At 36.7% G+C, this 24,489-nt stretch overlaps 1 protein-coding gene across 3 annotated transcripts in view; it reads right to left on the bottom strand.

Moving 5' to 3' along the window:
- Xrcc4 (X-ray repair cross complementing 4) overlaps positions 1-24,489 on the bottom strand; it is a 203,512-nt gene that overhangs the window by 63,558 nt on the left and 115,465 nt on the right. For all 3 annotated transcript variants that reach the window (XM_038321968.1, XM_038321969.1, XM_038321970.1), the window contains one exon: positions 14,225-14,372. In XM_038321968.1, coding sequence (XP_038177896.1) covers positions 14,225-14,372 — 148 coding nt within the window. The remainder of the gene's footprint in view (positions 1-14,224; positions 14,373-24,489) is intronic.

The following is a 24,489-nucleotide window of genomic DNA, read 5'->3' as shown; positions in this document are numbered from 1 at the left end:
AGGTCAGAAGACTGTGGTTAATACTGCATATAATAAAATAAATGAATATTCTGTCCTTCTTAAACACTTAAAATGCTAAAAAAAAAATCCTCCAGGCAAACTTTAAATTATAATTCCTGATGATACGGCAAATGCAGGATAATAAATAGGAGAAATCTTACTTTTGGAGTTGCAGGCACAATTAATAAATCATCCCTGATGTGACCTGGCCATAGGCAGTGTACTCTGGAACAAGGCCAGGGGCCACTAATCAAAACATGCAGCAGGGAAAGTGAGAGCCATAGTCTCAACAGCTAGGTCAACACACGGGAAAGCTAATAAAAACTACCTTGTTTTAAAACCACCACAGTGTTTACTTTTGCCAGTAACATAAACATTATGATAAAATTAAAGTTGTATAATAAAGAAGTTTGTTTTGATGACCTAAGGAATTATATAGCAATAACTCAATTGTATTTTCCTAATTTGACAATAAAGGAGTTTAAAATTCAGACATGCCAAATTGTAAGAATTAGATATCTTTGTATGACATTCTCTATATAAGTATATATGCAAATATTTCAAATAGTTTGAGTTTCAACTTCAAAAATCCATATATTATTAACAAATTTAGGAATTAAATATAAACACAGAAGTATGTGAAACATTTGGAATTGTCATATGCAATTCCCCTTTCTCTGTTATTACATAATTTATATGTGTGCATATGTAGAGCAAATGTTATCAATTTTTAAAATATATCCTTTATTTTAAAACATTAAAACATGTTGACTTAATCTAACATTATACTTAAAAGTGAAGGCAAATATTTGTTGAATTAACAGAAACACAAACAATTCTCATTTTCACAAGAAGTATAAGAAAAGAATTTTTCTTGGTCTAAGCATTTCAAAATTACCCTTGCCTTTCGAGGCTCCACATGATGTAGCCAACAGACCTGGGAAGATAGTGTTCTGAAAAGTGAAGTGCTAGGAATCTCTGTCCTCACCCGTCTCAAAGTCACGTAGCCGTTACTAACCTAACCCCTGCACTCACAGGGCTTGCAGTTATGTTCCACTGTGTTAATACAGTGGTTTGAAGCAAACAACTGAACTTCACTGAAGTTCAACTTTATCCCGTTATTTTACAAATACGTATGAAAATGAAATGCAATGAAAAAAGACATGAAAAATTCTCAATTAATATGCTTAACATAATACTTGACACACAGGAATTAATTCAAAATTAATATGATAGTATAACTCATTTGGAATATTCTTTTACACTGTGTGAAGATGTGTCATTGTGATTGGTTTAACAAAAAGCTTGGCAGGAGGTATAAGTGGGTCTGCCAGACAGATAAAGCACAGGGAGGAAGAAAAGAGGAGTTGCCTGCCAGGTACAGAAGAAACAGGATGGGCAGTACAGAGTAAAGGTAGCTGAGCCACTTCAATTAAAAAAATATAGATTAATTTAAGTTATAAGAACTAGTCAGGTAAAAGCCTAAGCTAAGGCTGAGCTTTCATTATTAACAAGTCTCCATGTCATTTTTTGTGAGTTGGCACCCCACCCACCAAAATCCATCTAAACATAACAGTAGCTAAAAATATGGTCCTTAGGATAGATAAGATGAATCTATCCTAAAACATAGAACCAGAAAATTACTTAAAGAGCAAATAGTATAACTTATTTAGATCTGAGCTTTCTGATCTATTAAATGTGCACAGATAATAATGTAACACACATATGAATCATTTATCTATCTTTCTATATTTGGTTTATTGGCATGCAGACATAAAAACATGAAAATGATAAGTTTAATAACTCACAACATTTACAAAAACTAAAATTTCAATGGTAATCTGGAAAGACAAGATTAATATTTAGGATATTAGGAGTACTAAAGCAATAGGAAACAAATATTGTTTACTGAAAAGGGCTGAAGTTAAGAAGAGGCAAATAACAAAATTCCAATAAGTATTTGAGAAAAGAAAATGGAGTAACATACCTGAAAAATGGGGAAACTGACTCAGGAAGATCAAAGCCAATCTGGGTTACACATGAAGACATTTTCACAGCACACACATATAATACACACATCACACACATACAGCCTAAGTAACACGTGGGGACACTTTTACAGTACACACACACAACACGCACAGAGGTGTGCATGCACACACAGACAGCCTAGGTAAACATGAAAATACTTTCAGCGTATACACACACACACGCCTGTGTACAGACCACGTACACACATACACACACACACAGCCTGGGTAAAATGTGAAGACAATTTCACAGTATACACACACATGCATGCACATGTGTTCACACACGCACAAATATACACATACACACATGCACAAGTATGTATACATATAAAGCTCTTTAATACTGAAACACAAAAGGTTTTAATGATGAGATATTATTTGTCTATTAAAATCATTTGCCTATAACCAAAATGAGCAGATTATGAAAAGCACCGAGCAAACACTACTCGTGAAGCCAAAAGAATTAAGAGTCTTTGAAGGAATTCTGACACATATAACACAACACTAACAAGTTTATTTCCCTGATGTTGTAATAATTTTGCTTTTGGGACAGTACCTAAGAAAATAACCAATTTATAAAAATTATACTACATAGTATATTAAAATAAATACAAAGCTTTCCCTCAAAATGCAAAAATACATACATTCCAATAGAAGATTGGTTAAAGAAATAAGAAAATATTTATAGAGTGAAATGTCAAATTTTGTTGAAACAATCTACTGAAGTGAAAATTTTACATGCATTTGTATTTAGGAATAGGTTCTATTATACATGCTGCGAGCCTAGTTTTGCAAACCAAATACAGATGAGGGAGAGCAGAGAAGATACAGAGCTGCTGCTACAGAGTTCCTGCTGCCCATGTCCACGTGGAAGAGAATGCGAGCGACTCAGCTCTCATCCTTGCTGTCTGTATTTCCTGATTATTTTGATGACCATGTATAACTTCTATAATGAGAAAACAAGTAAAAATGAAGCTCATTTTGTTCTGGCAGTGGAATCACATGCCTTTAATCCCAGCACTCAGGAGGCAGAGGCAAATAGATCTCTGTGAGTTCAAGGCCAGCCTGGTCTACAGAGAGAGTTCCAGGACAGGCAGGGCTGTTAAAAAGAAACCCTGTCTTGAAAAAGAAAAAAAAAAAAAGGCCCATTTTGCTAGAAACAAATGGATTGATACTAACTTTCTCCTGTATATTTTTCCCAACTAGACCCTTACGTTTTAAAAGTTATGTCTAACACTGATGGATCAGTGGATGAAGAGCTTGTTACACAACTGAGCCGACCTGAGCTGAGATGCCTAGAATACATGTATATCCAGATGTGGAAGCTGTGTCTTTAATCCAAGGGTGCCCGCAGAGACATGGGAGGCAGAAACAGAAGTATGCCCAAAAGCTTGCAGACCAATTAGCCTGGCACACAGTGGAAACACGGTCTGTGTTAAGACCCAAGCCGTCTTACTTTAGAGTGTAACCATTTACCATTCACTGTGCACCTGGAACACTTAAATGAGGACAACTCAGAACACATAGCTCAAACTCCTTTGAAGAGCAACATCTGTAAAGTTTTAATATTTTTTTATTATTTTGGAAAGCATGTTTGAACATTTTTAGAAGACATCTACCAAACAAAAAACTAAATCATTCCCATGAGATTCTGCCTGAAATATTGGAAGCTAAACATACTTTATTTGTAGCCTGTAGAAACAAAGGATATGCAAGAGTTTGTTTATACTTTGCTTGGTGTCTTAGTGATTTGTCCTACAAATGCAGATGAGGTGATGCTGACTGTTTTCACATGTGTCCTGTCACTCAGAAGAGGACTTTATTACTCCCAACAAAGGGCATCAATGTGATAAGCAAACACCTTCCTAAGTTGTACAGAGAATATGAGGAGATTCTACAGGCATACTAGAGTGTTTTTTTGTAATCCATTTTCATGTTTAACATTAAGTATGTTTGAAATTTCTTCATATTATAAATTACTGTCATTTAAAAAATTAGAGTCTACATCCCAACTAAGTACTAAAGAGAATACTATTCCTTGTGTTGTTACTATTCCCTTCTGTCTCCATTTTGTAGAGTCTAATAGAGAAGAAATGCTTGATAATACTGTGCTAAAGAACATTTAGAAATTCATAGTCAAATAAATGATCTACAGTGGAGTTTCTCCCAAAATGTTCTCTGTAAATGTCTGGGTTATAAAGATGGAGTATAAAGGGTCAATGGTGACTCACATCGTCTTCCACCATAACTGGAGGGAGAGCCGTAGCTGGAGTACAATCTTTCACTCTCGTCTCTAACATGAATGGTGTCATATGAACATGTACTGGCATCACTATCACCAAAGTACAGGAAATGCTTGCCTTTCCCTGCATCTCTCACATGCAGCAATCGGTCCATATCTATAAGGCTTCACTTGGCCAGAGAAGACTCTTAGTTACAATCTGACAAGTGCTTATGGAATTTGCATATTTCCATGTGTGATTTCCCTTCCTGGTTGTTAATAATAGTAGTATGGTAGCAATTAGATGTGGTTTTACTCCCGGAGTCCTCTCCATTTTTCTCAGAAAAACTACTTTGAGAGAAGGAAGTTTTTATTTATAAAAGTTTTTATGAGTAAGTAACCCAGCCTTTGTTTATATGTAATCCTAATCTCTTTAGATAAAACAGCTTTGTGAGAGCGTGAAAAGCAGAGCAACTGAAAGCGGAAAAGCAGAATTTCTACATGGCAAAAGTCGAGAAACACCTGAAAAAGCATTAATTATATTATTTACAGTACTGATTTGCTGGTTTTATTATTTAGCTGAGAATCCAAATAAGACATGGAAATTGCCCCAGTTTAGCTAAATAATGAACATACTCATTAGTTTCTTTAAAAAAAAAAATCTAGGTAAAAAGAGCCAGAATTAACTTCAGGACATGCCAATAGATTGCTATGTAAAGACTTCTACTCACTTCTATTAACAGAGTTGTATATGTTTGCATTTGGAAGAAATAAAAAGAGTTCTTAATTTAAAAATAATTTGTGTGGAAAAAATTCTTTCTTAGATATTCTGCTTTATAATAGAGTAAGGGTTCATTAAGATTTTAAGATGAAGCCGGGTAGTGGTGGCACATGTTTTTAATCCCAACACTCAGGAGACAGAGGCAGGTGTATATCCATGAGTTGGAGGCCAGCCTAGTCTACAAAAGCTAGTTCCAGGACAGCCAGGGTAACACAAAAAAAATGCCTCAAAAAACCAAAATAAATGAATAAACAAACAAACAAATAAATAAATGAATTTTAAGATGAGTGACTGGAGCGAAGGTTCAGTGGTTAATAGTATTTGCTGCTCTTACAGAGGACTTGGTTTTGGTTCACAGACCCCATGGTGGCTCACAACCATATGACCCTCCAGTTCAGAGGATCTAAAGCACTCTTTTGATGTCCAAAGGCACCAGGTATATGCATGTAGACAATGCATTCAGAGATATAAGCTAAATACTCATAAAATAAGTGATTTTTTAAAAATTAAAAGTAAAAATATCTTGAAAGATTGATGCCAAATAAAGCTAGAATACAGTGTTATTTCACTTACTTATTTTACCATTAATATTTCATAGGAAGTAATTTTATAATGCTCTTGTATGCTCTCAGTATTGTACTTGGTGGCATTATCAAAGCATACATATTCAACAGTATTTCACAGCTCTGTAGACTTTGCCGGTGACTTATTTTGATGAACAGACAGGATAAAAAGGCTCACAAGTCTACAATCGCAGCCCTGTGGGATGCAATGGCAGAGAGCCAGGGCTGCACAACACATGGTTACCTTGAATAGTAACTGAGTGCTAAGGATGAATGACAGCGAGGGAGGATGCTCCTGAAGCACAGCCACGCTGTTTGCGTTAGTCACACTTATTTCTGAATACATATGTGATGGAGGAGAGTTATCTATGTTTCTTTCATTGGTTAATTAATAAAGAAAACTGCCTTGGCCTTTTAAGAGACAGACAGAACAGAATTGTGGGAACAAGGAAGTAGAGTGGGGGAGACGCTTCAGGCAGTCACCATAGTGAGTCTCCATGCTGCTCCTCTCCGAAATGGACGCAGGTTAAGATCTCTCCTGGTAAGCCACACCTCGTGGTGCTACCCAGATTACTAAATATGGGTTAAAGGAAGATGTGAGAATTAACCAATAAGAGGCTGAAACTATGGGCCAGGCAGTGTTTTAAAAGAATACAGTTTCCGTGTAATTATTTCGGGTGTAAAGCTAGCCGGTGGCCGGGTGGCCGGACGCAGCCCCGCAGATTCACACTACAGGTTGGCGCTCCAACGTGGTGACTAAATCCACTTAAAAACCTAAGAGGGCTTTAATTAAAGGAGAGAGAGAGTTTAACACAGCTTTTTGCTGTTTGCCTGGACGTGCCGTAGAGAGCTTTCCTGTTTCGGCAATAGCGGCAGAGAAAAAGCTGAGTCATTTTAAAACGCGGCTTCCTTGTGCTGTGCTGCCAGTGCAAACTCTGGCTTTAAAGCATTTCAATGGCTTTTATGGACTGGATGTTTGTGTGCCTGCTTGGGATCGGAAAGAAAGTGCTCTGAGATGATGCCAATGGCTCACTGCTCCCCACCTGCACCTGGGCAGATGGCGGAATCAGGCTTAGGCGAGGGGGAGAGCATGGCGGATTTCTGCCGATGTTTCCAGGCTGCGCGGTACTCTGCGCGTCAGATTTGGCTGTAACTTGGATGAAATGAGTTTCTGTGCCGCACACTCAGTCTCAGAATTAAAGTGCTGAGTGTGGTTCCTACCTGGAGGCCCCAGAGCTAGTAGAAAATGGTACATCCTCCATTTTGAAATTGGAGAGAGGTGGAGCCAACATCCAGAACAGCCCAGCGGCTCTGCAGCTCAGAGGTGCAACCGATTAAGAGTCACAAGCGGCTCCGCCATGTTGGACTGGGCGGGGCAAGCCCGCAGTACCTGTTTTTGACCTAGGAATGTTACAGCTTAGAGTCTTAAGCGCTTAGCAATGTAAAGGCTCGAATCAAACAAGTTTCTCGACAGTAAAAAAATTACAGATTCACAATAGGACAGATTCAGACATAAAAGACTTTTAAATGAGTCACAGTGTTGGATGAATGTATGTAGGCTTGAGAGAGAGAAGAAGAAAATATAAAAAATAAAATTAATGCCTAAAAAAAAAAGGCTAAAGTCTTTAAAGAGACAGAATAAAGTAAAGTGATAGAATGAAAATAAGCCACGTAAAAATGGAAAATTCACAGAGAGTCTGGATTATGTATTTTGTTGTGTTTTCTTTGATTTTTTTGACTGTAAAGGAGCTAAGTACAGAGAGACATTTCATTATATGGGCTGCCAGGCTAGATCAGAATGGACATCTTAACGGTATGACTTCAGGATTTGGATCTAAGAACATGATGCTTTGGAAAAGAGTTTCTTCTTTTGTTTTCACAGAGGACGAGACTCTGTGGATTGCTTCTATCCCAATATGGTATGATAGACCACGCCCTCCTGAAAGGTTGCTGTGAACATCTTCAAAAAATTACTTCACTCAACTGCCAACTGAGAGGAACCTAGCACACAGGTTACACCATAAAAGACCTAAATAACAGCGCCCCCATTCAGCAGGAAGCAGTTTGGAGAGAAATAACTGCGCCCATTTTCCCAAATATTGTTTATAAATGTTCTTTTACATTTAAAGGGGGAGATGATATAGATATGAATAATTTGCATTGGTATAGATTTTTAAGGTCAATTTTGTTATATGTATATGTATTTCTGATACTGATTAAGGTATTGTGATTGTGTTGTTCATTTAAGAATGTAATGTATAATTAGGAAATATAGGTTGTTAATGGATAATCATCGATTAATAGTCAAGCTTGTAGTCATGTTAGTCATTTTCTAGATGTGCATAGATATATTTCAGATAGGCATTCTTCATATCTTTCAAAGACTGCAGAATATGGCATTTAATGTTTTAATAACTTAGGGTTTTTCATGACAATGAGACACGTCTGCTCCTGGCAGCACCAGTCTACTTCGAGAGGAAGATGGGCATCGAAGAGGCTACTTATGGAGTTTGTTAGCCATTTGGGCAAGAAACTGCTCTTGGCTGGACTGTTGCATAAACTGGACACAAGGAACCCACAGAAAGAGGACTGCTGAACTTGCCTAAAGGTGAGATGGTCTTTCGGGGTTCCTGATTCATGAAAGAGTCTGCGAGACGTTCTGCAGGACACAGTAGAAAGTGACTGAACTGTCTTTGGAATTTCCTGCTTCATGAAAAAGTCTGATGGACACTATGGGCCTGTAGGCTGAAGATGGATGCCCCAACCGTACAGAGGAACTTTGGGTGACTGTCCAGGCAGCGAGTTGTCTCTGTCATTTCTAGAGTTTTATAAGTTACTTATTTCTTATTTACTTAGGTAATATTATATCCTTCTGGAGTCTTTGATGGAGTTGAAGAATAAATAGATAGTTATAGATTTCCTTAGTTATGATAAAAGATAAAATAGATTTAAATATTGTAACTGTAATACTTGCTTGATAACTGTTTTGTTATATGTAATTTTGCTATGTTAAAGTTGAAGCCTTTCTTTTTTGTTTAAACAGAAAAAGGGGAAATGATGGAGGAGAGTTATCTATGTTTCTTTCATTGGTTAATTAATAAAGAAAACTGCCTTGGCCTTTTAAGAGACAGACAGAACAGAATTGTGGGAACAAGGAAGTAGAGTGGGGGAGACGCTTCAGGCAGTCACCATAGTGAGTCTCCATGCTGCTCCTCTCCGAAATGGACGCAGGTTAAGATCTCTCCTGGTAAGCCACACCTCGTGGTGCTACCCAGATTACTAAATATGGGTTAAAGGAAGATGTGAGAATTAACCAATAAGAGGCTGAAACTATGGGCCAGGCAGTGTTTTAAAAGAATACAGTTTCCGTGTAATTATTTCGGGTGTAAAGCTAGCCGGTGGCCGGGTGGCCGGACGCAGCCCCGCAGATTCACACTACACATATGTATCAATAAACAGCAGATTTAATGATTCAGAATAATACTAGAAGCAGTAAGTCATTAGCAATCTAAAAATATTCCAGAGAAAAAGCACTTATAGTCACTATAAAGAAACAACATGACAGTATAAATCTGCACCTCTGGACTGCTAATTCATGCTAAATTAAGCTCTTATTCATTCATGTAAGCATCTAGTAACCTTTGGTATGTTTTCAATTTTTACTTTACCATGTTTCAAAAATTGAAAGCTACATCATTGCAAATTCAAGATCACATAATGTAAGAAGTTTAAAACAAATCAGACCAGAGAGAAAGGTATAATAACTTGAGACATAAATTATTAGATCACAAATATGTAATAGTGACCCACATATCAGAATTTTCTTCCCAGCCTGATAATTTGATGTTTTTAAAAGAGTTTTAATTGAATTTTTTAAATACAGTTTTCCTCCATTCTCCCCCACAAAGTCTAATGATCCTCTCAACTTCCCTACTCATCAAACTTCATGCTTTTTCTCTTTCAAACAACAAAAAACTAACAAAACATAAAATGAAAATAAAAACAAACAAGCTAAGATAAAATCTAACGAGACAAAACTCACTAAAACAAGACAAAGAGCAAAACTAAAGGCGTCTGTTTTGTTGGTTGGCTTCAACCATGACATTTGTAACTCTCCTGCAAAGCATAGCTTACATATGGGTAGATCATTGCAGTTTGTTACTGGGATTGTAGCTTGGAGAAATTAATGATTAATTTTCTTCTCTGTATGCAATGCAAAGTACCTTCCAAAACCATAAAGGGAAAGTAAGGATGAAGTCTTTAGTTGGTCCACAGCTCAATTTCCCCATTTTGGATGGCATAAGTAAGTTATGGCTTCAGAAACAGGGACTTACCATCCAGTATGAAGAGTAAAGGGATGGGGCTGAACTAGAAGGAGATGCAGAAAGGGGCCACACGGGAAAACTAAGGGTATCTAGGTCTGCACCAAGAGGAGCAGGTTCCTAGAAAATAGAAGTGGTGTGGGAGGAGGGGCCCCTGCAGGAGACTGCAGCAGGTCAAAGAGTTAAGTCCAGAACAGGAAGAACACAAAGGTTCCCTACCAGAGTGGCAGCCTACTGTGGCAGCTTTGGGTACTTGGTGGAATGTCATTCTGCAGGTCCTCCCAGTAACAAAGAAATAGAGATGGGACAGAAGAAAGGCGCAGAAGGGACAATGGGGGAGAACTAGGGGGACATTGGCATGTACCAAGATGTTAGGTCTCAATGGTATGGAAGTGAGAAGGAAGGAATAATTTGATATGTCTTAACAAGAGTTATGAAGCAGTGTCAACCGGCAGAAAAAAACTGAAGAGAGAATTGTTTTATAATATGGTGGATGCTCATATATTGGAGGAAAGGCAGAGATCCTAATAAGGCTACATGCCCACCACAGTGTGTCCTCAGAGCAGCAGCCGCCAGCTTCTTAGACCATCTGCCTTGCTCTCGGCTATCCCATGCACACCTCTGAGCATGTCCTTCCAGCCTATACCGGGGTTGAGTACTGTTATTTTCCCCCTACTTCATTGTTTGACTCCTCTTTTCCCTTCAGTTTATAGATCAAATGATGATTCTTCAACCTGAACCCCCTGTGGTGTTTCAGATACATTCTGAAGGTCTTCATATCTAGGTTAAATACCGCTTTTCATTCTGTCATATAAACGAAGTTATAGGGAATAAAGGAAGGTGAATACTTTGCACAGCAATGTCAGTGGACAGTCTGTGGCCACCACATAATGAATGCCAGCAACTGAGGCTATGAGACCATCATGGAAGACACAGAGGATATAATCTTCTAAGAGATTGACCCAAATATTTAAATTCCAAATGGGTTAAAACTGATATCTTTTCCTCTTTCACCCATCTTTGAGCTAGTATGTCATTTAGGCCAGACAGGCATTGTGCTCACTATGTAGCCAACAAAGAGGTAGACCTTGAATTTGTATTCTCTAGCTTCCATTTTCTAAGAGTAGTAACTACAGGGTATATCGTTACACCAAAGTGCTTAGGACTGAACCCTAAGCTTCGGCCATGCTAGATAAGCACTAAACAAACTTTATATTTTACTAAATGATATTACAAATGAATACCCTTGTAAATAAACCAAAGAAAATATTTTATCTACTTTAGAAACTTTACAAAAAGGTTATACCTCCCTCAGTCCAATAAACTGAAGCAGAATATCATAAAATATAGTGACCCATTAATGCTGTATTAATAGTAAAATGCTTTAAAGCATAAAATTGATGGTAATAACCTAAATGATATACACATTGTTAATGAGAATTTGTTAGAAAAAATTGTTTAAGAATTTAAAAAAGAGGTGGTAATCATCAATATTTAGTCACATCCTCGTTATCTCCCACCCATCCCACTTGGTCCAATCTTATTCTACTTTTCTTCTTCTTGTTGTTGTTGCTTTTTATTTCATTTCCCGCTAAGAATGTATTTTTGTTTTTCAGAAGCTTCTTTTTCTAGAGAAATAATAGAACAAGTATTTAAATTTTATATGTGCTCTAAAATTTCAGCATGTATATTCAAAATAAAAAGACATTCTAAAGTACAAAAAAACCCAAAATTTATACATTCATATCTTCCTTCATTTGGATGATGAAAAAGGGATTTTAAAGCAGGGTGTAGGAGACCCAACCCCTGACTGACACATGCTAAACTACATTGCCTTTAATCCTCAGAATTCTTACACATGCTTTTCAGTCTTACATAGGAATAGCCTGACAGATGGTCCTACAAGGACTGGCATACAAACCAAAAAAGATGATATGGTCTATGCCAATTTTTTTTTTAAAAAATTTTGAGACAGGATTTTGCTGTAGTTTTGCAGTGTGGGAAAACTAACAGAATCACTTTAAACCATAAAGAAATGCTATAATGTAAAGATTTTAGAAACAAAAGCACAGTACTTTTATTTAAAGCTTTTAAAATTCTGTAAGCAAAACAAAAACGCCAGAACAAAAATTCTTTCACCTGCCCTCCTTGCATATATATCCCAAGCTTGTTTTAGCAACACGCACACTGGGAATGCTAGTATTTTACAACATTACAGTTTGTTATCAAATGCACTGGAAAGAGGTAAACGCTATTCTACCACATAATTTAATACATTTCCTTCCTTACAGCATAAAATTTTCATCAGACAAAAACAGTAAAAGATATTGGTTAAATATTTCTGGTTTTGACCCTTCTGGATCCTTAAGATTTCCTACCAAGCTGGGCACATAACTGATACCCATGAGTTACATTTACTGATTTGCTAAATGAAAGGGAGAATTCTCTGAGTTTTTCTGATTATTGGTAATTTATTCTTGGCAATAACTATCTATATAAGTAGCATGTTAATTCTAATAAATTTAGAAATAATTCTTCTTTGTTCTATAATGGAATAATATGCTTTGAATTACACAACCTCTCTCAAATGGTTAAGAGAGAGAACTAAACTCAGACAAAGCTAGAAGAGCAGGAGTTGAGTGCAGATTGGTGTTTTACATATGCTGTCTGGGCACGCATACTATACACAATGGATCCTGTGTAATGAACAAAAATATCAGGTCAACTGAAGAAATAAATAATAAATATGTGTATTACTTTTATCTATATGTTTTTTTGTTTTGTTTTGGGCACAGGATCTCATTCTATAGCTAGTTGACCTTGAACTAACTACATTACAAAGCTGACCTTGCACCTACATAGTCCACTATCTCCAGCCACAAAAGCACCCAGGATTATAGACTCAGACATTAGTTACATACATATGAAATACTTATTTACGTTAGAAATGTTAAAAAAAAGCTGCTGGAATCTTGCCAGACTCCTGAGACATGGCTTCTGCCTCCCCTCACATTCTCATTGCTTACAGAATTCTAAAGCATTGTGGTATCCAGATCACTTTACACTTTTAAACTTTTTGAGCATATCAAGAGTGCTAGATCCATATTCTTGTTCATGTAAACTACATATGGCACCTTAAAAATTAACACTAAAATATTCATAAGTATTTCAAGGTTACACAAATCATGCTGACAATATGAGGAACATACAATTTTTGTTTTTTATTTTTGAGATTATAACTATGACATTTCTCCCTTTCTCCTCCCTCCAAACCTGTCCATGTACCACTCTCAACTCTCCTTCAAATTCATATCCCTTTTTTTATTAATAGAATAATAACCTCCTTAAGAAACATCAATATATTTCCAAACAGACAAATAAAAAGCTTGTGACAATATTGTTTTGTGCATTTGTAAATGTTTGATGGCTGACTTGATTGAAAGCAGTTCAAGTTTCATTTGCTTCTCCATTTTATCAACTATGATACATTAATCTAATGATGTAAAGAAAACTCAGCTTCATTCAGGTAAGGACTTGAAGAAGGGAGGAACACATGGAGACCCAAGGAAGGACCTTGAGAGCTCCAGGTGTTCTCTTCCCACATTCTGCAGAGATAGAACACCACCACCATCTTCTCAATTAACTACAACTTGTAAGAAAAGGAAATAAATTATATATATATATATATATATATATATATATATATATATATTTGTGTGTGTATACACACATACATACATATACACAATACATATAATAAGTCACACATTTGTTAAGAATTCAAATAGTAATACTATATAAATATCTATTATTTGGTTAAAATGAAATATTTTACTTTAAATTCATTACAATTAAATTAGAATATAAATTCAAGTTTGAAACCAAGAATAAAAATAAAAAATGTAATTCCAAAGTTTGATATAAGTAAACAGAAGATTATAAAGAGGGAGTTTACAGGGGTGGGGTGCAGAGGACAAGCATAATTGGACAGAGTGACTAATTTGAATGTGATCTGGGTATCCTTTAAGCAATAAAATAGATTGAAATGCTTAACTGAAAACAAGATTCATTCTAATATTTTTAGTATCCTATATGCCATTTCTAATTAAACTGTGAAAAGCACAAAGAAAACTTTTTTTAGCTTAAATATTTGGAAATCACTACATAAATATTATGAGGAATTAACCAAATACCAGAGAAAATATATGTGTCACTTTATAATATCCCACATTATACTTTTTAAGCTCTAATATTTTAAAATGTCTTATATGAAGATGTAGTCCTGCATCAGACAGAACACTTACTTTTCCTTCTCCTGCAGCTGCTGCTCCTGAGGAGCTATTTTAGGTTCTGTCCCAAGATTCTTCTGCATGTGATGTCTCCTCTTTCTGCTTGGCGCAATGTCAGTGACATCAGGACTTGAAAACAGGGAATCATCTTTACAAAGAGTAGCTAAAACAAAATGCAATGCAATGTAATTAGTTTATGCATTTTATTTATATTAAATATTAAATTGCTTCCTCAACAATGACATATGTAGCACAAAGAAAATATAGCAAAACTATTCTCTCAAACATTTATGCACACTTGCTGATGTGAAGCAGGAAGATGAGGTACAGTATTACAAACTAGCATGAAAATTATAAACACTTCCTACTGACTAACCTGGTTGAAGTAGTCTGTCTATCTGTGGCAAACACAGTCACAAAGAGCATAACAAATGTACTAAAGGGATGGCATGGAGCAACTTAACCTATAAGGTGAGAATGGAAGTGCGGCAATGTTAGGTAATGAAAATTACAAACTTGAAAATCAAATGCCCTTAGTGAAAATGGAATTTGAAGTGACTAAAATAGGAAAACCTCAAGGTGATCTTGTTACGCAGAGGCAACAATGGAAACACACTAGGTTTATGTTCTTGTATTTTCTATTAATCTTGTTCTGAAAATCTTAAGGGCACTTACAATACCTTCTTGTTAACCAATCATGAACTGTTCCACCAAAATCCATGGCTTTATAACAAAGGGGTATTTGGGGGCTACAACGACATCAAAAAGATATGAGCTTTCAATATATGTTCTGAATATAAACACATGACCTCATGTCTCACTTAAGCTTAGCAGAAAAAAGTTCTGCTTCAAAATTATGGAGGAACTTGAGCAATATCCAGGCGCTTACTGAGAGGCTGTAGAAGGCTGAGGTACTGTAAGGCCCAGTTGCTTCCCATAAAAGCAGCTGGCTCAATGAGGACAAGAAGTCAGTAACCTCCGTTTCTAAAGGTAACTCTCTCCTCAAGTGAACACTGCCCCTAGGGAGGTGTGAAAACATCTTACCTGAACCCTTAACTGGGTTTAAAATAGTTATTTATTTTTGAGAAAGAGTCTCACTATATAGCCATGGCCAGCCTTGAACTTGCTATGTATAACGAGCCTGGCTTCAAATTCACAAAGATCCCTGTGCCTTAGCCTTCCCTGTCCTGGGACTGAAGTTACACACCATACCACTATACCTGGCTGGATAGTCAATTTGAAAAACCGTGGGAAACCAATGCAGTCATAGCCCCCAGCTTCTCTTTTAGAGGAGGTATGATGCAGAGTGGGCTGATTATGATGACAGGCTGACACGGTGCTTGGGATTTAATGGAGCCGCAATTTTTACTTGTGTTGTAAATATAAGCCTAGCAAAAACAATGACAGAACTGTACAGGTTCTGAACTTACATCCAGAACTTAGTTGGCTTCCTAAGCAAACACTATTAATTTTAGTGTTAATTTTAATATAATTTTGCTGGTAGAGAGGCATGCAAACACATATTCAGGCAAACATATTTTACTTTTCAAAGCTTTAAGTCAATTGATTCTACAAGCTTTTATGTAGATAATCTTACTCATTCCTAAAATGTGCTGAAATTGCGAAGAGTAACTAAAAAGAAAACATGATTTTTTTTCCTGAAAATGTTAAAGCTGAATTATTTGCTACCTTTTATTAAGCTATGAGACAAGTAATGAAGATAAATATCATGAATATGAGCAACCATAGTATAAATGTTGTAAGTAGATGACATTTCAACTATAGGTAGATTTGAAAAACAGAGAAATATTATATTCAATGCTTTGGAGGGAAAAAATTAACTTTTAGTAAAATGGTAAGATACATATTTTTAAAGTTACAACATTTCTAATATTCATTTTAAAACTGTAGATGATGACTTAAAATTATGGTTAGAAGTTCAATAAGAGATCTCATATATACAAGTAATATTACACAAAGTAGTATGTATGTATGTATGCATGTAATAAGAATTAATGAAAAAGAAGCCATGGATTTGAAAGAATGCAAGTAGGGATTCAGGGAAATGGTTGGAGGTAGGAAAAGGAAGCAAGAAATATTGTAAATGTATTATAATCTCTAAAATAAATGTGTATCTACTCAAAAGAAGAAATATAAACTAAATTGATGAAAATTGCATATAGAGTCCTACGTGTGACATTAAAAGTGAAGGAGATACACAAACACACTGAGACACTTGAGATGCTCCTCGCCATTTTATATAAGTATCTAAACACAGAAGGTCTCTTCATGCTTGGAGATGATTTTCTTTTCTTTTAGGCTAGGACTTCGAGTGATGCTGTGTCCCACTCTGAACTCCAGACAGAGCAACTGTCTGACAACAGTAGGTCACATTCCAACTTCAGGAATCTATACCAATTAGTATTTTACATGGAAGACAACTGGTACTCCCAAATGGACAGGAAACTTGAAGTTTCATCAGGCTTGTAATATTAGTCCCCATAATCTCATAGGGAGTGGCACTATTAGGAGGTATGGCTTTGTTGGAGTGGGTATGGCATTCTTAGAAAAAGTGTCACTGTGTCTGTGGTGGGGGAGGGAGTGCTTTGAGGTATCCTATGCTCAGGATACTGCCCAATTTGTCAGTTGAGTTCCTCTCCCCTTCAAGCCAAGATGTAGCCATCAAAATATTTACTTGCATGCCACCATGTTCCTCACCATGATGATAATTGTCTGAATCTCTAAACTGTAAGCTAGTCCCAGTTAAATGTTTTCCTTTATAGGAGTTGCTTTGGTTATGATGCCTCTTCACAGCAATAAAAACCTTAACTAAGATAGTCGTTTTTAAAAGTTACAATTGCATTTAACCACTAAAATATTGCTTTAATCATGATACTTAAGACTTGGGGGAAACTAGAATAGAGTTAGAAGAGGAAGAATACTATTCAAAAGCAATTAGGAACCGCATGACCTGAATGGAATTCTTTTGTAAGAAGTCTTACAGCTTGTGGTTACCCGCCTACTAGGGCACGGCCTCTTATATTATATATGCTGATGCAGAGCCTGCATCTGCCCCTTCTTTCCCAGAAGTTCTTTCAGGTTGCCGGATTCAGTCTCTGTTCTCCATTCAAGCAGAGAATTCTGATTTGTGAGTTTACCCCTAGACAACTAACCATTTATTTCTCAATTCTGACCTAGTGTGGGATTTCTTCTAAGCGTCCTTTCCATAGAATTATATTCTTAGTAAACAAATAGATCATACATGAGTATTGCCAAGACTATTGGTTTGTCTCTACAACTAAATGGCAAATACCCATTGCTGAATATAACACCTACATATCTCACTGAACAGGGAGAGGCTGAGCTGGTGCTTACTTAGAGACTTCATTCACTAATGACTATTGTTCATTGTGCTGGAAGTTACTCTGCATGTTACCAAAAGAGAAAAGTTAAACACCCTTGGTCTATAATAATGACCTACCTCCATAATATGCTGGGGCAATGGTGGCACACAGCATGTAGGACAAACCAACAATATAGAAAAGGATTTAAATCCCACTTCATGAAATGGAACTCATCCCATATACTGCTCAGTTGGTGAGGAACCTGAGAACAGGTTCCTAAGGCAAAACCAAGTTCTAATGTTGTGCTAAAGGAGTGTAATCCTAAAATTATTCCTCGTGACAATGTGCTATATTCATAGATCAGTTCCTTGCTCAGCCATCATCATAGATGTTTCCTTCTGCAGTAAATGGGAAATAAATATGGAGATCTACAGCTGGACAATGTACAGAGCATGAGAAACCTTAGAAAGCACAGTCCTAAATGGATCCTCAGGATTGAGAGAACCCTACAGAACAGGAAAGAGAAAGATTCTAAGAGCCAGTGGGGATGGAGGACACCCATCGATGAAGCAAGGTCTCCTAGACACAGCAGGAGCAATGACATACGGCAGCATACAGAGGGCCTCAAAGGGTCTCAGCCAGATGGGGTTGCAGAACTGAGAGGGGAAGTAGACACAAACTCCCATTCCTGACCTAGAAACTGTCTCCAATTGATAACTATTTGAACATGAACAATTAGTTATTTCCAAAGGTGTCTTACTGGGGATAGAGAACACTCCTAAGGGCAGATCTGATGCCCAATAGTAGATGACCCACACCAAATGAACATAGGGGGCACCTTTGGAGGTGGCCTTATAACGTTTTTCAGGGATTAAAGAAAACACTTTACAGGTCCTTTGTATAAACATAACGAATCTCATTTTGTGTTTTAATAGGATTCTTGTGTGCATTGACGTATCTTTGCATCTTTTTTATTCAGTCTCATTCAGTTCTTGCTCTTTTGTTTTCTGCTTTGTCCTGTTCCAGTTGTTTTCCCTGCTTGTTTTATTTTGCCACATTATTTTTCTTTAGACGTCTGTTTCTTTTCTAAGGAGAGGCAGACAGGGTGTGGGTTAAGATGGGAGGGGAGGTTTTGGGGAGAGGAAACGAATCAGAATATATTTTATGAAAAAATCTATTTTCAATACAAGAAAAATAGATGAGTGGACTACAAAGGAAAACTGAGGGTAAAGGAGACACACAGGTAGCAAGCTTACCACCTTTCAAATGGAGATGGGACAGTAAGAGCTGCAACTGACTGGAAACTGAACTGTATGTAATTGTACTTCTAGAACTCCCAGTTTTAAAACTATCGCCAGCTCTTTGTCATCAATGTATCTCAGTATTTCCAGTAATTTCTAAACAAGAAAACAGAAGAAAAAGGCCGCTGCCAATCAACACACTAAAGCCGAAGCACTGACTGGCAGAAGCTGTGGAATGAATCTCAAGTTCCCATCAGGGTCGCGGCTCTGGAAATGATGGATCTTTGCACAATCGCTGCTATTATAAAAGGTGGCTCACAAAACACCAGCCTTCTCCTCTGACAGCAGAACTGCAGGATCCTGGCAGCATACAGAAGACACGAGGAGAGGGCCAGCTTCCCTGGTTCTTCTCATTGTCAAACTCAATGACCCTTGGCTAAACTGTCGGGAATTTGGATCAGTCCCATGAGAAAAAATACCTGGTACACTTCAGTTTCTGACCATTAAACTCTTAAGTCTTAATATTTTTAGATTTTGTGGTCAAACACATACACACACAGAGATACACACACACTCTCACACACACAGACACACACACACACACACTCACAGACACACGTGAATGAAATGATTCCTAATAATATTTTGCAACACCCATAGTTCTTTCCTTATCCTATAATCAGAGAGGTTTCCTTCTGCAGTAGATGGTAGCCAGAGCAGAGACCACAGCCAGACATTATGCGCAGCGAGAGTCTAAAATGAGGTCTCCTTCAGGTCCCTTGCCTTGGAGATCAGGGAATCCTACAGAAGAAGGGGAGGAAAGACTGTAGAAGCCAGAGGGTTTGAAGACACCAGAAGATCATGGCCCATAGAACCAACTAATCAGGGTTCATAAGAGTGCACAGAGACTAAAATGGCAATCACAGAGTCCGCATGGGTCTGCACCAGGTCCTCTACATTAATGTTATGGCTGTTAACTTGGTGGATTTTGGGGGCTGTTAATAGAGGGAATGGGTGTATCTCTGACTCTTTTGTCTGCTCTTGAGACTCTTTCCCACCTACTGGGTTATCTTGTACAGGCTTGATGTAAGGACTTTCTCCTTGACTTATGGTATCTGGGTATGACCTATTTGTCTATTGTCTCTTAGAGGCTGTTCTTTCCTAAAGAGGAAATGGAGAGAGGGAGTAGATCCAGGGGAGAGGGGAGATAGGATGGGCTTAGGGGTGCGGAGTGAGGGGAAATTGTGGTTTTGATATATTGTATAAGAAAAGAATCTATTTGCAATAAATACAATAAAACCAGAAACAGAAATTTATTTCGAGGTATACAATATCAGGTTCTCGTCCTATCACTCTGGAGAGAGTTTCTCTTCACACGACATGTTACTGTTTGTTACATTCTGACAGACAGAGCCCATCTCTTATTTTCAGGCCACCCACGTTTACTGCCTTCCCCTCCCGTGCTTTCCCTGGCCAGAGTCCTGAGGGACACGATTTATTATTCATAGACCTAGCAATGTAGCTCTCACATTAAACTGTAGAATAAGGAAAGCACTAATCTTTAATCTTTGACAAGAAATACAACAGATATGTGTTGATTGCAAAGGTCATGAACAAACTAAAAGTTACCATTTGATTCTCAGAATCATAACAGAGTATTACGATTCTAGCATTTACATATGATCCTGACTTGCTTTGATAACCACACCTTCCAAAAATGTCTTTCGCATTCTGTTAAGATCTGCAGTGTTACTAACACTCACATTTTTCCTTCCTTTTTGTTTTGAATGCCCACTTATATTCCCCCTTCAGCATCATCACATTCAGCAGCTCCAGTCGCTCCAACCCACAGATATCTTCCTCTTTTCCTAGGGATCAGTGTCAGCCACTCTTCCAAAGATAGTATCTTGTACTGCTACTATTTTCTTTCCATACAACCTTCGCTCTCCAATCACAGTATGAATCTTAGTGATAATTGACATCCTACATGTGGAAATACTGTTATCTTACTACTCAGTAGTTTTATTTATGAGAAATTGGGACACACAAGTTCTGAATTCCACAATCAAATTGACTCCAGAACCGAAGACAAAGTAGGGAAAAAGGGAATGAGGCACACGAGTACGGATCTCCAGTTCTGCCATTTGTAGTGGGCACATAATGGAATCTCTACATTCCTCAGTTGAAAAGATGTGTACTCATTCTGAATTCTGATATAATAAAACCAATCAAATATAAACAAATTAGATATCACTTTATAAATGTACAAACATATCAAGATATATATGACACAAATGAAATATTAAGAATATTTTTGATCTTAAAGGAAAAAAATTGAGATTCATTGTGAATGAAATTAAAGAATAAATTTTTAGGGCAACTTCTTGATATTTTCATAAACTAAAAGGGCAAAATGGGAGAACTGGTGGATTTCCAATAAAAAATAACTCAACTGTCATAAAAATCTCCATCTATTATGAAGACAGCTATGTGAATGCTCAGACTGTTGGGTTATTTAATTCAATTAATTATTTTGCAGGATGATTAAGTATTTGCAATCAATAAGATCTTCTTTTCAAAGATATAAAACAAAGGGGGAAAAGTCAATTTATATTCTGAAACTTCAGAAATCATTCTTTTTTCTACAGAGAGAGTGAACACTCAAAGGCCTGAGGCTACACTGAGCCTCTGTGGTATGTCTTAGTGACAAGAACCCACATAATCAGGAAACTAGGCTAAGATAAGGCCGGTCACACCACACTTCAAAAAGCAGTATCTTAAGTGATCTGGGGGAGGTAGTAAATTTGTAATCTGATAAAACAAGTGAACATAATTTTTCCCCATCATTCATGAAAGAGCCCCCTTCAAAGATCTCATCTCTTGTCAACCTGATTTCATGATCTACTGAACAACTGATGATCACCTCATGCAAAAGGTCAACAGTTTAACCTAGTTATCAGCAGTCACTAAATAAAACAGTACCGCAGCATCAAACACTGAATACACCTGTGTGCACATGGACATACCTTGAGGTTCACACACAATGGTAAAAGTGAGGCTTCTCTCTGGCTTGCCCAGCTGCAATGCAAACTTCACAAGAAATCTTTACTAAACTGGGGTAACATAAGTCATTTTTAGAAATCCAGTACTCTCAAAATCAGAGACATAGTAGGACACTAGCATAAACTGTGCATGCCAGAGTACTGATACTATAAAAATGTAGGGTAAATACATTAAATAGCACTCTTCATCAACAACATAGCTCAGTGCTTATGTTTCAATTTATTAATTAAATAGCTAGTGATGAAATTATATTCACACAACAGAGATATATTATTCCTTTGAGATCCAATAACTGTTGAGGGTTTTCTGAGTTAGGGACTATCTAGAAGACTGTCCCAAGGCTTATAGCCAAGTAGGACAGGAGAACGCAACTATTTCCAAGAAGCCATATGGAGGAAATTATAACATAGAGTTTAAAAAAGAACTGAGCTTTTAAAGCTCTACCTCCAATTTATATTTTTTCTAATTAATTTGTAGAACTCCACATTTTTGGTTCTTTTGCTAACGATCTATTACAATTTGATTTCTTATACTATTTGCCTTATTTGCAGACCCTTCTTTTAAAAAATGTAGTTGTTGTTATCAGATGGCATTGGAACAGATTTCCCAAGAGGAAAATAAAAGTTTATCTTATTTATGATATTAGATATTAGAAAGACTAGGGATTAAGATTTTCTTTCAGTACAATTGTTTCTGTATGGTGCTATGCTGAATAGCACGCCAAGACATGGTAAGTTAGCATTCTTATGAAGCCACTGAGCTACATCCCAAGCCCTAGAGAATATTCTCGAGGAACTCAAATAGCAAACGTGAATCAAAACTGCCTAGTCATCTTTTAGACCCTTTTGGATAGCTCTCCAGCATCTTTAGTTGATTTCATCACTCCTAAAATAATTAATTTGATACTTACAAGAAGCCTAAAGCTGGGCTGGAATTTTCGTATGTACTACTAGTATTAGCACAATGTTTAAAACAGAATATTTCCTTAATACACACTCATTGATTAACTGTCATAAAATTTAAATACTAATTGGGTTAAAATAAGTAATTCCTCATGTTAATTTTTGTTTATGTGAAATATAAATATACTGTTGATTATGTCTGCTGCCACCAATCTAGTAAGCATTAAAAAAATAATCTTACATAGGAAAAGCAGTTTATGAAAGAACCTCATTAAACAATCAATTTATATAATTTTACAGTTAAAATAACAAACCTTAGAAAGTACTTTTAATGGCTAATAAGTTGCCACAAAAGAAAACTGTAATTCCTCAGCTTCCAACAGTTACCCATGTCTGCAATGCTTGAGTCAACACAGAGTTCATTGTTTCTGGGTCAGGTGTGGACTTCAGTCAATAACAAACATTTGCTAGTGCTTGTTCATACAGATTTCTAGGCTTTTAGGTTTTTTTCTCTTGATGAACTTTTAATGAAATGTAACTCTTTATAAAACATTTGGACTATTTCGGTAAGATGGAAACAAAATAGATAAAGCAAAATAAAATGAAAAGCATTTTAATGAGCTATAGGGATTCTCTGAGTTTAGGTTTCTTAAATATCATCTGTATACACTCTGAAGAAACTCAGCATGAACAGGTTAGAAGTAGAAAATGATAACCAGCTTGATGAACAACACAAAAATCACAAGCTGGGAAAAGCGGCCAAGGCGAAGGAAGTACCTCTTGAATGTTATATGCTCTCCCTGCTGGGCACTAGCAGAAGAAAGAATGGTGTGACTGAGGTTGCCTGAAGACAACATTCACTTCCTTTTCCCATTTCCACTTAATCTTGGAAAGTCTGAACAAATTTGATACATTAAGAAAAAACATGCACACGAGCACACACACACACACACACACACACACACACACACCCCTACTCGTCTCAGGCAACATCAAGGAAGAAGGGGCAAAAAGAATGTAAGTGCTGCAGGTACAGGAGGATTGATACAAACAATGTCTTTGGAGCATGACAGAGCTACTGCACTCATATCATTGCCACCATGGTTACCTATTCAAGTCCTGGACAAGACCTGCACTTAACATTTTACCATGTATGGCAGTAGGGCTCAAGGAGGTTTGCTGCTCCCTGAGAGAAAATGAACAGTTAATAAGTGCTTGGAGATGTATACCTGTTCAGGTGTATAGCCACTGACAAGTTGTCCATTGTTCAATAAGTAAAATCTACTCATGCTTTGTAAACAGCCAAAATTAACCAGGATGAGGAATACAAAAATAAATAGATTGATTAATTAATTGAAGAGGAAGGAAGGAGCTTATTGAGAAGAGTCTGAATGGAAAAGAAGGGTGTGAGATAGACTAGGGGGTATGAAATTAATAAAAATTCGTCTGTAAAATAATTTAAAAACATTCAGAGACATAATTTTTCAAAGAATGTTTATAATTTACAGGGAAACATGATATGCTTTTACTGTAACAGGTAACTAAAGAAAATTATCAATATGAGGTTATAATTATTAAAAATGCTTTAACATAAAGTCTTAAGACACAATTGTTTTACTTTCTTATGTCATTTAGTTTCTATTTTAAACTGTACATATGTGAATGAATCACTGTTGGAAAAATCACTGTTGGGACATTCAGTTGGTGTTTATTAAATATAAGCACTGGCT

Source organism: Arvicola amphibius, chromosome 3 (assembly GCF_903992535.2).
Source record: "Arvicola amphibius chromosome 3, mArvAmp1.2, whole genome shotgun sequence".
NCBI classification, from domain to species: domain Eukaryota; kingdom Metazoa; phylum Chordata; class Mammalia; order Rodentia; family Cricetidae; genus Arvicola; species Arvicola amphibius.
The sequence above is the reverse complement of the archived record's forward strand: the minus strand, read 5'-3'. Positions and strand labels throughout refer to the sequence as shown.